Source organism: Canis aureus, chromosome 1, assembly GCF_053574225.1.
Source record: "Canis aureus isolate CA01 chromosome 1, VMU_Caureus_v.1.0, whole genome shotgun sequence".
Classification (NCBI taxonomy): domain Eukaryota; kingdom Metazoa; phylum Chordata; class Mammalia; order Carnivora; family Canidae; genus Canis; species Canis aureus.
Window position 1 is genome coordinate 88,868,090 of NC_135611.1, and position 14,382 is coordinate 88,882,471.

The following is a 14,382-nucleotide window of genomic DNA, read 5'->3' on the forward strand; positions in this document are numbered from 1 at the left end:
TTTCTTTTTTTAATGATTTTTTAAATTTAAATTCAATTAATTAACATATAGTGTATTATTAGTTTCAGGAGTAGAGGTCAGTGATTCATCGGTCTTGTATAACGCCTAGTGCTCATGACATCACGTGCCCTCCTTAATGCCTGTCACCCAGTTACCCAGTTCCCCCCCCCCTTAAAACTCTTCAGTATATATAAAAGTTCTTTTTTAAGTGCACACCCACCGCCCAAAGCACCCTGTCAAGAACCAACCAATGGGGCTGGCAGGGGCTGGGGCTAGGGCAAAAGACACTCACTGAAGCAGCCCATCAGCAGGCCCACCCGGTAGCACGTCAGAAATGACGATTGACGTTTCTCCATTTTCAAAGTGGGGGTTGTCTCTGCCTCCGGACACTGCAATTCCAAATCCTCTTTTGGAATCCTGTTCATTGGAGTTAAGAGAAAAATAAAAAAATAGAAATCCCTCCATAAGTGGCTTTCAGGATTTATCAAGCACTCGGTAAAATAAAGGTCAAACCAATAAGGAGAGACAGCTCAGGAACAAAGGGCTTACAGATACAAATGAGAAACAAAATAAAGCACCATCATGGGTAGCTGACAGGTTTATAAAGGGAAATTCCTTATCTAAAAGAAACAGTCTTGTGAAAGCTGTAAAAGACTGACAGAACAGAGTTATCAGTAGAAGCTGGCAGGGGGTGGGAAATTACATCTTCTGTCCAAACAGGGGTGTGCTATTCAAATCACTAGTCATACCTGTTCTCATAGTCTCACCTGAGCTGGAACAGCTTCAGTCACAACTGAATCTGTATAAAGCACTATTTTTCAAGCATACCTTTAACTTTAAAGTTAGGTGAACTGGTGGATTCATTTTAATATAGGGTGGGGGAAAAAGTAAATGGATTTTAAAAATTAAAATATGAAGATAAACTTAGTTTTAAGACTTTGTGAGAAAGCAAAGCATTAAACTCCTTCCTACATGTGTATAAGACAGAAAATACAGATTAATTATATCATGATTGGTCTAGAAATGTAAAACAGTGAACCCAGAAAAAATACATACCCCTAATTCATTTCAGTGTGTATAGAAGCTAAGCTCCCAGAGCATTTGGCTAGCTCAATCGGTGGGGCATGTGACTCTTGATCTGGGGGTTGTGAGTTCGAGCCCCATGTTGGGTATAGGGATTCCTTAAAAACAAAACCTTAAAAAGCTAATAAGCTCGTAAGGTTTCATCCAAATGATATGGCTATATGTGATTATAACTATAAATCAGGGTCTGCTTATGTAGAAGTGTACTCAGAGAATAAAATGAAGTCTCCTCCCACCCATGGAAGATTTCCCACATGGGACCCACTGTACCAACTGGAGACAAACAATTAGCAACATAATGCAGGCTAGACAATTGTCCCTAATTATGTGGCTTTGGATGGGGCAGCACCATCACCTGGGTGGCTAGTTTATACAGAGGTAGCTCCATCCTCTAGACCTAAAACGTCTCTCACTTTTGCCACTTGGGAGCCACAACTCAAGGGGTATGTGAAATGCTGGTGGCAGGGTGCAGAGAAGAGTCAGAAGAGAACTCTAGTCCAGAGTTGAAAAGTAAGACCCTAGGGGGAAACCACTCACCAGGAGAAATCATGTTATGTGACTGCTCCAGAAGGTTTGGCACCTAACCACTGCGTCTGGGTTTTTTTCTACCAGGATTAATTTAATTCATTTATACAGGAACTAACTTTTACCAAAGTCAGGGTTTGAAAAGTTCACGGTTCTAAGGGTCAAAAGAAAACTCTCCTAAGGAACTTATAATCCCTCTAGGAACTTTACAGTCCAGAGCCTGGAGGGACTCAGAGCAGGACTAAGACCCCAGCGGAGCCCACAAAAGTCACAGAGATGCTGAGCAGGGCAGCTGATGGAATAAGGTCAGCCCAGCCACCCACAAGATCACATACAGACTCTGGGTGGCTGTGCTTGTTTCAAGTAGGGCTAACACCTATCACACCTACCTCAAACTCTGCTGTTAGAAGAATAAAAAGGAAGAGAGCTAACATTTATTAAGCAACCATTTTGTGCTGGAGTCCATGTACTAGAAGCTATTTGTAGTACCTCATTTAATCAAGAAGAGCAGTATCTGTGAATGACTACATATTAAGTGAAATATATTCATAGCTTCTGTCAATCCCATGGGCAAAAGGAGAGGATTTTTAAAAATCTGATTAACTCAGCACCTCTTAATAGAATCATGAGTAGGACAAGGAATACAACCCATGTCTCCTGATTGTTAAACCAACATTTCAAAATTTAGTTTGGACTTAATATATTACAGTTACTATCATAAAAGTTGGGGGGCTCAGGTTAAACATCTGCCTCCAGCTCAGATCATGATCCCAGTGTCCTGAGATTGAGCCCCGCCATTCTGGCATCAGTCTCCCTACTCAGCAGAGGGCCTCCTTCTCCCTCTAACTCTGCCTGATGCTCCCCCTGCTTCCTGCTTGTTCTATCAAATAAATAAAAATCTTAAAAAAAAAAATTGTAACAGTTGTAGAAGCTACCTCAACATCCTTAAATAATATAGGTTATTTCATTTTTCCCCTCCTTTTCTTTTTTCATAACCCATTCTCTCTAGAGATAAGTAAATACATTGAATAACCTCTATAATTTTCTATTATACAAACCTTAACCAAAAAATATATTAGCATGCAAATCTTTGATAATATAATAACTACTGCCTGCTACAATGCATCATACACTTTAAGGGAGGAAAAACCATGTTTGGGCAAAAATGACTAAGATCTATGGCCTATAAACTCAAGGACAGGGGATGCCTGGGTAGTTCAGCAGTTGAGGATCTGCCTTTGGCTCACGGTATGATCCCGGGGCCCTAGGATCGAGTCCCACATCAGGCTCCTCGCAGGAAGCCTGCTTCTCCTCTCCCTTATGTCTCTGCCTCTGTGTCTCTCATGAATAAATAAACTCTTAAAAAAAAAATAAAGAAAGAAAGAAACAGGATTGTAGCAAGGATGAACTGCATAGCACTCACCTTTTGTAGGGTCACAGTGTACTGCTCCCATATCAGTTCTTCCATGCCTGGGGCCTATTTTAAAGCAACAAAACCAGTTGGATTAGAACCACAAACATTTCAGTGCTAGAAATAAAGCATTATAAAATTGAAAATGTCTCAAGAGAAAGTCCAGCTCACACATTCTACAAACCCAAAAGAGTTGGCATTTTTGAGGAACATTATATCACCTATTTTTAAATACCCCTTCAATCAAATGGCAGTCTTAACAATACTGGAAAATTAGTGAAATATGTAGTAATAGATATGTAAATGTTAAGTGTTGAGTTTTTTTTATTATCACCACTCCAAAACAATCATTACAAAATCCCTCAAAAAAGAAATCTAGAGTTGTTTGTTTTAAGATTTATTTATTTATTTGTGAGAGTGAGCCAGCATACAGAGCAGGAGGGGAGAGGGAAAGAGAATCCCAAGCAGACTCTGCTGAGCATGGAGCCCAACTCGGGGCTCAGTCTCATGACTTTGAGATCACAACCTGAGCCAAAACAAAGAGCTAGATGCTTAACCCACTATGCCACCTAGGTGCCCCAAAATCTAGAGTTTCAAAGAGGTATTTTTTATTCATTTTTTTTAATCACCTCCCTTCCCCATCAAAGGTGATCTCTTAGGCAAGCTTGATGCCTTTTTATGTCTAAAGGAATCCTTGGCCTTCTCAGAGAGTGCCCAATTGGGTAGCCTCTTCTCTATCAGTACTGCTAGGCATGAAAGATGAAAATGCCTGCATAAATTGATGGAGGCTTCAGTTTCTGACAATATACCAAAATAGATGTCCAGAAAAGCCTGAAACTGGCAGCTAGCAATTTAAAAATACTAATAATTATACAGACTGTCTTTGAAGAGAAATCCTTAAAGACTAGAAATACCAAGAAGGCTCAAAGCCAGAGAGATAAACCAGCACTGAAACAAACAAACAAGAATCCACGTAGGGTGGAGATTAGATTGGATGGATATAGTAGGGGCAGATGGAGATGGCAGGGACACATGCTTTGTTCATCCTCAACTCTGAATAGAGTGGAAATAACTAAAAATACCTCCCTGGACAATTCCTATCAACAGACCCGTATTCACACAAGCCTGGGACTATAATTTATTACAGATCAAGCACACCTCCCCACAACACACTCAGAGTGGTTCTGCATGGTAGTGCCACACAGGTACACAGGGGCAAATGGAGATTCTCTCCCAGGTAAGTACCTGAGGAGCAGGAGTTCACAATTTGAATGCGCACACACACAAAACAAGTCACCACTGTATGTTGGCAAATTGAACACCAATAAAAAATAAATTTATTATTTAAAACAAAACAAAACAAGTCACCATGAGTGAGAGTTCAAAGAAACAGAAAACTACAGAGTCAAAGACTCAATCCTGGAAATATCAGTCACAGGCTCAGAGAAGTAGGTACAACATGAAGTTTATCATAAGAAATTAAAAGGAGAAACTGAAAGTATACTACTGAAAGAATAAAAGAACATCAAAAATGACCATGTGAATCTGGAAGGAAAAAAAAGCAAACAAAGCTTTTAGAAATAAAAATATGTCACTGAAATGGGATCAACAATGAAGTGAATCACATACTACACACAGCTGAAGACAATAAATAATTGGAAGACAGATGTGAAGACAAGTGACCCAGAATGCAGCAAAAAGCACTTAACAAGTGGGACATGCTAAAGATAAGACCAAGGAAGTCTTACAATGTAATGTGTCTGTGTCTAGTTAGATTTCCTGAAGGAGATGCTAAGAGGGTACCAGAGTAATACAATACTCAAAGAGATAACGGGTCTTATAGAATTGAAGATTTTTCAGGTTCAGGAAGCACTGCATATCACAGGCAGGGTAAACAGGGGACGAGGAGAGACAGGGAGGAAAGCACTTTTAAAAACGTGGTATTCATAGAATAATAAGGTATAATAAATGATATTTTTTATCTTTTTTGATACAGAATCATACTTGATAAACATTGTTCAATTTGATCTGTAATTATTAACCTACACTTATAAACAATGGATACCCTCATATTTTGTATAAATAAAACTATAAATGATTGCAATAAAAAAAAAGTGGTATTCAAAAAATAATAATAATAATAAGGGGCAGCCCTGGTGGCTTAGTAGTTTAGTGCCACCTTCAGCCTAGGGTGTGATCCTGGAGACCTGGGATCGAGTCCCACATTGGGCTCCCTGCATGGAGCCTGCTTCTCCCTCTGCCTGTGTCTCTGGCTCTCTCTCTCATGAATAAATAAATAAAATCTTTAAAAAATAAATAAATAAATACATACATACATACATACATACATGGTATTCAGGAGCAGAGTTAAATTGCTAATTAATTTTAAACTTCACTGATTTAAAACTACATGTTAAATTTTCTGGGGGTAACCACTATAGGAATACTGATGGTACATAATTCCAACAATGGAGAGGAAAATAAAACAAAAACCAAAAGCCAATCCAAAAAAAGGCGAAAGGGGAAATTTAGAAAAAAACAGCACAAATATAGCACATATTCTAGAATACAAAATACAGAAAAGTTATCACAACAAATATACGCAGGATAAATTAAAAACCCAGCTATATTGTTTTTTTTTTTTTTTTTTTTTTAAAGACAGAGTGAGCGAGGTGGGGGACACAGAGGGACAGTGATAGAATCTGTGCCCAATGTGGAGCCCAATGTGGGGCTCAATCCCATAACCCTGAGATCATGACCTGAACTAAAATCAAGAGTCAGATGCTTAACGGACTGAGCCACCCAGGTGCTCCCAGGTATGTTTTTTAATAGAGAGTTTCTAAAACACAAGGACACAAAAATATAATTATATGAATAAAAGGCCTTACTATACTTATATACAAATTAAGATAATTAAAACAAAACTAGTTGTTTTACATTAGAATTTTTTCAAATCAAGTTTGGCATTCCTACACTGATATTAATATGAGAGAGAGAAAAGAATCAGAAAATGTTCAGATGATGTGTGCCCCCCCCCCCGCCCCCGCCCCAGTTTAACAAACTCTCTGAACTGGGGGAAACACAGCTTAACACAAAAGGCTATTCTATCAACTGATCTATTGGAACAGATCATTTGTTCCCTTTGGCAAAGGGGTTTGGTAGGAAGAAGCAATTTTGTTTATACAGTATACAGCTACTTAAACCAGCCTGGTCTTAAGTAGCTACTAACTGATGATTCGATGTGTGAGGAAGTCATGATCCTTTAGTTCACCCTCCGTGTTCTCACTTTTACGACATTTCCATGGCTAATACCATCTGCCTCCAAGAGATCAGAATTCATAGATCAAAAACTAGAATAGGGCCACCTGGGTAGCTCAGGATGTGATCCTGGGTCCAAGGACCAAGTCCCACATTGAGCTCCCTGTGAGGAGCCGGCTTCTCCTTCTATGTCTCTGCCTCTGTGTCTCTCATGAATAAATAAATAAAGTCTTAAAAAAAAAAACTAGAATAAAAAAAAATCACCTCGAGGGTTAAAAAGAAAATACAAATTGTCTGAGGAACAGGCAAGAACTAGGAGCCATGCTATCAGCATCCCTGGGACCAGGTGCTATGGGATAGGGGTGGGATGGGTGGGATCAGCACCCAAAAGGGGCGATGTTTAGGTTCAATGAAGGCACATCAAAGCAATTAAACAGGTAAACATTCTGGACGCCTGTGTGGCTCAGTGGTTGAGCATCTGCCTTTGGCTCAGATTGTGATCCCTGATCCCGGGGCTCCTGGGATGAGTCCCGCATGGGGTTCCCCACAGGGAGCCCGCTTCTCCCTCTTGCCTCTGTCTCTGCCTGCCTCTCTCTGTCTCTCACTCTCTCATGAATAAATAAAAAAAATCTTTTTTTTTTAAATAAAAAAAATCTTAAAGAAAAAAGAGGTAAACATTCAAAAAGATAATTATCTAAATTATGTAAATCTCCCCATTTAGATTTGTTCACCAAGACCTCTGTTTTTCAATTGAGAGAAAATTAAACTGGATTTGTAAAAGGAAACAGTAGGCAGAAACCTAGTTGATCAGAACTGATGATTTCTTTCCATTTCACAGATTACCTCCTAACTCCTTGGCCCCTTCAGGTTTCAATGTGGCTTTAACCAGCCACGTACCAACTAGCATGCATGCTCCCCAAGTTCATCTTCTCAATACTTGACTCTACCTTAAAGCTGGCAAATTTCAACAAAATGAATTAATGTGGAAGTTGCGTACAATAAATACAGATGCAAGCTCTTTAAATATAGCAATATCCCTATACGTTAAGAAAAAACATCATGCAGCACCCTCTCCAAAATATTCATCTAAAAATCATCAGGAAAGAACTAACCAGTACCATGACAATCACCCCTAGAATTGGGGTGGGAGGAGTGGTGCTAAGGGGTGGGAGGGTGCACAGTGTCCAAAAACGGTGTGATATTTGGGTTAAATGAATCAACAAAATGAAATGTACAGGCACTAAAAATAATTACTTAATTCTCATGATTACTGTGTTTTTAATTAAAGAGAGAAAGAGCTAGTTGGTTTTATATTATTAGGTCTGTCTGCTCTTGGTGGAAGGCGTAGAAATAAAAATTGGCTATAAACTTTATATAAGCATATAAACAAGAGATGGGAAGAATACCAAAAAAAGGTTAAATCTCCTCAGGAGCTGTGATATGGCAGAGAATTATTTTTATATAAGCACATTACTCTTTATTTTTAAAATAAAAATGTATTCTAAAACAGCAAATTCTCCTTTTAAAGTTTTGGATTTAGGGATCCCTGGGTGGCTCAGCGGTTTAGCGCCTGCCTTTGGCCCGGGACACGATCCTGGAGTCCCGGGATCGAGTCCCGCGTCGGGCTCCAGGCGTGGAGCCTGCTTCTCCCTCTGCCTGTGTCTCTGCCTCTCTCTCTCTCTGTGTCTATCATAAATAAATAAATCTTAAAAATAATAATAAAATAAAATTTGTTATCATTTAGCCAATTGTGAGTGAGCTGCTACAAAACTTTATTTTTTAAATGTTGCCCAAGTAGAATGGCTTTTGAAATTCACTATTCTTCCATAATGCGATTATACTAAGTATTCCCGAGCTATGCACAGGGGTAATTTAAATCAGATTTATCCAGAAAGAGAATTAAACCCCTATTCCTACCACTACCACCCCAACAGAATTGAATTAAATTTTTAATCAGTCAAACCTTGCCAAGAGCCCAAAAATCTCCCCAACTTGTATGAACTGATCAGATTGTAAGTGGCTTCTTCTTTACCTAGGGTTAGTGGGTTGTGACATAAACTATTAACTACTTAAACATAATATTATAAGAATATATTTCTGTTATAGTAGGTGATGAATTTTATTTTACTTTATTTTATTATTATTTTTTTTTTATTCAGAGGCGGAGAGAGAGAGGCAGGCAGAAAGGCAGAAGCACAGGCAGAGGGAGAAGCAGGCTCCATGCAGGGAGCCCGATGCAGGACTCGATCCCGGGTCTCCAGGATCACACCCCAGGCTGCAGGCGGCGCTAAACCGCTGTGCCACCGGGGCTGCCCAGGTGATGAATTTTAAATCTTATTTTTTAAAGATGAGGAAACTGAAGTAAATAGATTTTAATAGCTCTTTTGAAAGCTATTAAAATATATCATAACTGTGTATTTAGCCTACAGCACTATGACTTTTTATGAAGGTCTCAGACCCTTCATTCACTCACTCCCTTATTCATTCATTCAGAAATACTTACTAAGTACTCACTATGTGCCAAGCATGTGATTTATGACCCTTTTGATACATTGGCAAATAAAAATCACCAAAGCCCATGGAGTTTTTTACCAAACATGGTGTGCCCAAAAAGAAAATCACTGAGTGTCTTCTCTGCCTCATCAATATAAATACCTTTTGGGAAACAAAGAACTCCCCACACAGTCACACATTCCTCAGAACATCACCTCCCTGGGACAGGCTGCCAGCAAACAGCAGCTTAGCTGAGGGCTTCAGCTCATGCCTTTCAAACTGGGCCACTGGGCTTGGGCCCCACCCAACCTGGCAGGGCTGTGCACAGATCCTAGAATTGCTATCAGTATTCAGACTCTGCATGAATGCCAACGGGCTGTTGCTTAGCTTTGAGGAGCTTTGCATACAGGGCCACAGAGAGAGCACACATATATTAGAGCCAAAGACACACATATTGCATGATGCAGTGATTTCTCTCCGGGCAGAGGCCCGAGAGGAATGTATGAGTAAGTGACAAGGATACACACAAAGAGTATTCATAGCAGCAATATTCTCAACAGCCAAAACCTGGAAAGAACCCAAATATCTATCAAGAACAGAATGGACAAATACATCATAATATATTATTTAAATGAAATATTATAATGTAATAAAAACAAATTAGAGCCACATGTACCACAACAGATGCAACTCAAACAGAATGTTGAGTGAAAAACATCCTAGAAGCATGTGCAAAGCCTGATACAATTTTTATATAGTTTAGAAAGCAAACCATGTTTCACAACAATGTGAACATGTTTACTATGCAGTAAAGAAACTAAGTTTTATGTTCTCTGGTGTTCTTTACTACAATAAAGAAAGAGCCAGCAAAAGTAATTTTTTCTTTAGGGATGTTCTGTTTAGGATTATGTATGTGTATGTGTGTGGTAAATCTAGGAAAGAAAGGGGCACCTAGGTGGCTTAGCGGTTGAGCGTCTGCCTCTGGCTCAGGTCTTGATCCTGGGATAGAGTCCCCTGTCTGGCTCCCCCCACAGGGGGCCTGCTTCTCCCTCCACCTTGTCTTTGCCTCTCTCTGTCTCTCATGAATAAATAAATAAAATCTTTAAAAAAAAAAAAAAAAAAAGACTAGAAGGAATAAAAAGCAAGGTAATGAAAACCACAGACCTCAGGATGAAGTGAGCTGGGCAAGAGGCAGAGAGAGAAAGGACTTTGTATCCATCCTGGTGAGGCTCCATGCTATTTGTTTTATAAGTAGGCTTTATGATTTAGATTCATAATTCCTTTATGTGCACCAAACATTTCATTAAGTTCAAAAACGGGGGACATATAAGTGGACATCAAGGTGTACCTGATTCCTAGACAGGGACCTTATATCAAATTTTTTTTAACCCCCAACTTTGCAAAATAAAAGAGCAAAATAAAAGTGTTACCACTTGACTGGAGGAGAGAAAGACAGGGTGGTGGCAATAACTTGAGAGATGCAGAGAAGGCAGGTGAGGGAGAGACCATTCCCCTGTGGGAGCAGTGGGGTGAAGAACTCCCCAGACTCCTTCCCTACCCCCCCCCAAGCGCCAGGAAGGAGCATCTTCAGGGTACTTCACACCAATCCCTCAGCACTTTTATTTTTCATGTAAATTGTTTTCATTATAACTCTTTTGATATTATAATGAGTTATCCCCAGACAACACAGAAAGTTAAAGGGAGCTAATCTTCTACCATAAATAAAAAACTGTGTTTAACAGTAAGGTATTTACATGAAGAATGAAGGGAAAGGGGCAAGGACAAATAGTTACTTGACCTGTCTTTTTAAAATACCCCCTAATTGTTGTTTTCCCTTTGAAATACCTTGGCCAAACAGGTAAAATCCTCCATTTTGCATAAATATGTTAAAAACTAACAAGGATGCCTTGGTGGTTCAGGGGTTGAGCATCTGCCTAGGCTCAGGATCCCGGAATCCAAGATCGAATCCAAGATCGAGTCCCATTATCGGGCTCCATGCAGGAAGCCTGCTTCTCCCTCTGCCTGTGTCTCTGCCCCCCCCCCCCATGTCTCTCATGAATAAATAAATAAAATATTTCAAAAAATAAAAATAAAAAATAAAACCAAAAAGAAAAATGTCTTCTAAAAAAAAAACAACAACCAGAAGGCAGATAACCAAAAGTCTGCACTATCTCTACTCCCCCAACAGGCAACTTTTAGGCTTTTTGTCCACAGACTGCTAGTTCAGACAGATGGAGGCCATAGCTAAAGTTAAAGATTATTCAAACTCGGTCCATAATGGAGCTGCCTGATAAAAAATCCCACCCAAAAATGTAAACACTCATACATGTTACAGTAGTACTTACCGTTCAAACTTTAAGAGGAAAAAAAAAAGAACTGTTTCCTGTGATTTAGGAACCTAGATTTAGAATAAAGATGGCTATAGAATAAGGAAACAAAAAGTTTTACCATAAAATAAGAAATTCCCAAACACGAACATCTTCCACGAGGCAGTATATTAAGTCATTCTCAGGAAGCAAAACAGCACTTGCAGACTCCCAACACATGGAAAACAGCAGCCTTTGATTCATAAGCCTCATAAGAGGCTATCAGTTTCACACATCTGCTAAAAATAAGCCAAGTATTTTTAAAACCCACCATTGACTACACGCTGCATGTCACAATTTGTTACTGAAAACTGCCAGAAGCGCAAATAAATCCAAAGAGAAAGGAGTCACTGTGAGAAAGCTTTTGCTCCCCAACCACTACCCGCAAAGAAAGGCTGGGAAAGAAAAGGGGGGAGAGCTTGCAGGGAGACTCACATGGCCTTTCAATCTCCCCAACTTTTTAACAGCCTGGATCCACATCCTCTGGAGGACCTGAGCAGTCTTCATGGCCTCCGGAGATTAATCAGTAGGCCACTGCCTACACCCCAGGCTGCTCACCCATTGCCATCACTCCACGTGGTTACATAAGGCGGATACAATAGTGGCCCACATTCCCAGCAAATCCTGTTGTCATCTCTCACAGTGACACATCCATACAGCAGGGACGCTGGAACGCTTTGAAAAGCACCACTTGCGAGGAAAAAAAGAAAGCAGTCTGGATTTACACCACTTGAACGGTTTTCTTTCCTTCCCTCTCTCCCATGCAAGGGAAGGAGAGGATCAGAGCAGATATTCTTGTCAGCCATATAGAGTGACTCAGAATCGAAGTAGAAATCATGAAGCAAATAGGACATTTTGGAGCAAAACTCTGGAAAGGAACAGTTAGAGAAGTGTTTGTTTATACAGACCCTCCCGTACACACACAAAAGGCACAAGCTGGCTGGAAATGAACTGGTGGTGTTTCAGGTGAATGGAATTGCCAATGTCACACAGAAATTAAAGGCTTGAAGATAAGATGTTTCACATCCTTGGAGATAAGAGGTCTGTAGGCGAAAGGGAGCTTGAAGCCAACTGGGGGACAGAGTGCTCACTCAGCAAAGTTTTCTCTTCTCCCTAACCTTTCTGTAAATTTAGCAGATAAAAGAATAACAAAGAGCTGTACCATCTGTTTCTGTTTTTACCAGTGGTGGGGGTTGGGGGACAGTGGAAAAGTACATTTTAGGTTTTTGAACGTCTAGAAAAGACTTAATGGGATGCCTGGGGTTTCACAGTTGGGTTTGGGATTTCAGAAGCATGGTCTTCAGGATCCAGTCCTCATTCTTGCTATGATATATGCTACACCAAGGGGTCAAAGTAAGCCGTTTGCAAATGTGGCGAGTGCACCATCCAAAGTGTTTGAGGTTAAGGTGTTTGATAAATATGGATTATGAGATGGAGACCATACAGGAAGCAACTTGAAGTAGAGGCAAGAACATAAGCTGTAAAGGCAGAAGATCTGGAGTACAGTCTGTTCTGTCACTTAGCTTGGATACGGTGTCTCCTTCTTTATAAAATGGGGATAATACCACCTACACCTCAGAGGGCCACTGTCAGTCTGAAATGAAATAACCTCTATAAAGGGCACATGCTGAAGAGGCACTCAGAAATGTTCATGTCTTGGGGTGCCTGGGTAGCTCAGTTGGTTAAGTGTCTGCCTTCAGCTTGGGTCATGATCCCAGGGTCTTGGGATGGAGTCCTGCGTCGAGCCTGGCGTTGGGCTCCCTGCTCAGTGGGGAATCTGTTTGTCCCTCTCCCTCCCTGCACTCTCTCTCAAATAAATAAAAAAATAAAATCTTAAAAAAAAAAAAAAAGTTCATCTCTTTCTGTTAAGTTCCTCATAAGCATTAGAACAGCAAAATAGGGTAGGAAAGTAGTAAAAGTTTGCTTCAAATCTTACAAAGAGAAAGGCAGGAAATACAACACCCAGGACTCAGCTGGGCTGTGCAGATGGAGGCAAGCTCCCTACACACCAGCCAGGCTCATCCCCCAGCTCACGGGCTCCCTAGGCTCCAGGAGCAGAGAAGCACAAGAACCTAGGCAAGGAGGGAAAGCACAAAGCAGATCCCTCTTGGACTCTGACAATCCTTCGGAAAATACTTGAGTTTCCCTCGTGAGGAAATAAATACTTCTTTCCCTCATTTATTTATGCATACTGCCCAGAAGTCAAAGGCATCCTACCCCTTAAGAATTTCAGATTCAGGGCGGCCCAGGTGGCTCAGCAGTTAAGTGCCACCTTCAGCCCGGGGCATGATCCTGGAGACCAGAGATTGAGTCCCACGTCAGACTCCCTGCATGGAGCCTGCTTCTCCCTCTGCCTGTGTATCTGCCTCTCTCTCTCTCTCTCTCTCTCTGTCTGTCTCTCATGAATAAATAAATAAAATCTTAAAAAAAAAAAAAGAATTTCAGATTCATATACAGTGATTTCCAGAAGTCAGTTTTTGCCCTAATTCTTTTAATTGTGCTTTAAAAAAAATACATAACAAAATTACCATCTTGGGCAGACCCAGTGGCTCAGCGGTTTAGCACCGCCTTCAGCCCAGGGTGTGATCCTGGAGACCTGGCATCGAGTCCTATGTCAGGCTCCCGGCATGGAGCCTGCTTCTCTCTCTCTCTCTCTCTATCTCTAGTAAATAAATAAAAAATCTTTTAAAAAAAATTGCAAAATTACCATCTTAATCATTTCTAAGTGTACAGTTCAGTACTAAGTACTTCGCATTGTTGTGTATCGAGTCTTTAAGACTCATCTTGCAAACCAGAAACTCTACACCATAAACAACTCCCTGTTGCCCCCTCCTCCCACCCCTGGTAACTACCATCATACTTTCTGCTCCTATGAATCTGACTGTTCTAGATATTGCACATAAGAGTCTTACAAGTGTTTGTCTTTTTCTGTGGGACGTACTTCACTTATTGTAATGTTCTGTGTTCATTCTTGTAGCATACATCAGAATTTCCTTCCTTTTTAAAACCAAATAATATTCCATTGTCTGTGTATGCCACATTCTGTATATCCAGCCATCCATAGATGGACACTTGGGTTACTCTCACCTCTTTGCTATGGTGAACAGTGCTGTGGTGGAACATGGGTTTGCACATACACTATCACCAATTCTTTACTCATTCACTCAGCAAATGTTTACTAAGTACAGCCTGCTAGACTCTGAGGATCAGATGTCAGTTAAAACATACAGCACTGGGGGCACCTGG

General features: G+C 40.4%; 1 protein-coding gene across 14 annotated transcripts in view; it reads right to left on the reverse strand.

Moving 5' to 3' along the window:
* The window catches only part of TJP2 (tight junction protein 2), a 124,456-nt gene that overhangs the window by 34,583 nt on the left and 75,491 nt on the right, over positions 1–14,382 (reverse strand). For 12 of the 14 annotated variants that reach the window (XM_077907815.1, XM_077907798.1, XM_077907793.1 and 9 more), the window contains 2 exons: positions 3,032–3,085; positions 293–417 (listed from right to left, as the gene is read on the reverse strand). In XM_077907815.1, coding sequence (XP_077763941.1) covers positions 293–417; positions 3,032–3,076 — 170 coding nt within the window. In that variant the 5' untranslated portion in view covers positions 3,077–3,085. Of the gene's footprint in view, positions 1–292; positions 418–3,031; positions 3,086–11,571; positions 11,693–14,382 lie in introns of those variants that run through there. The other 2 variants (XM_077907783.1, XM_077907730.1) reach the window with 2 other exon arrangements.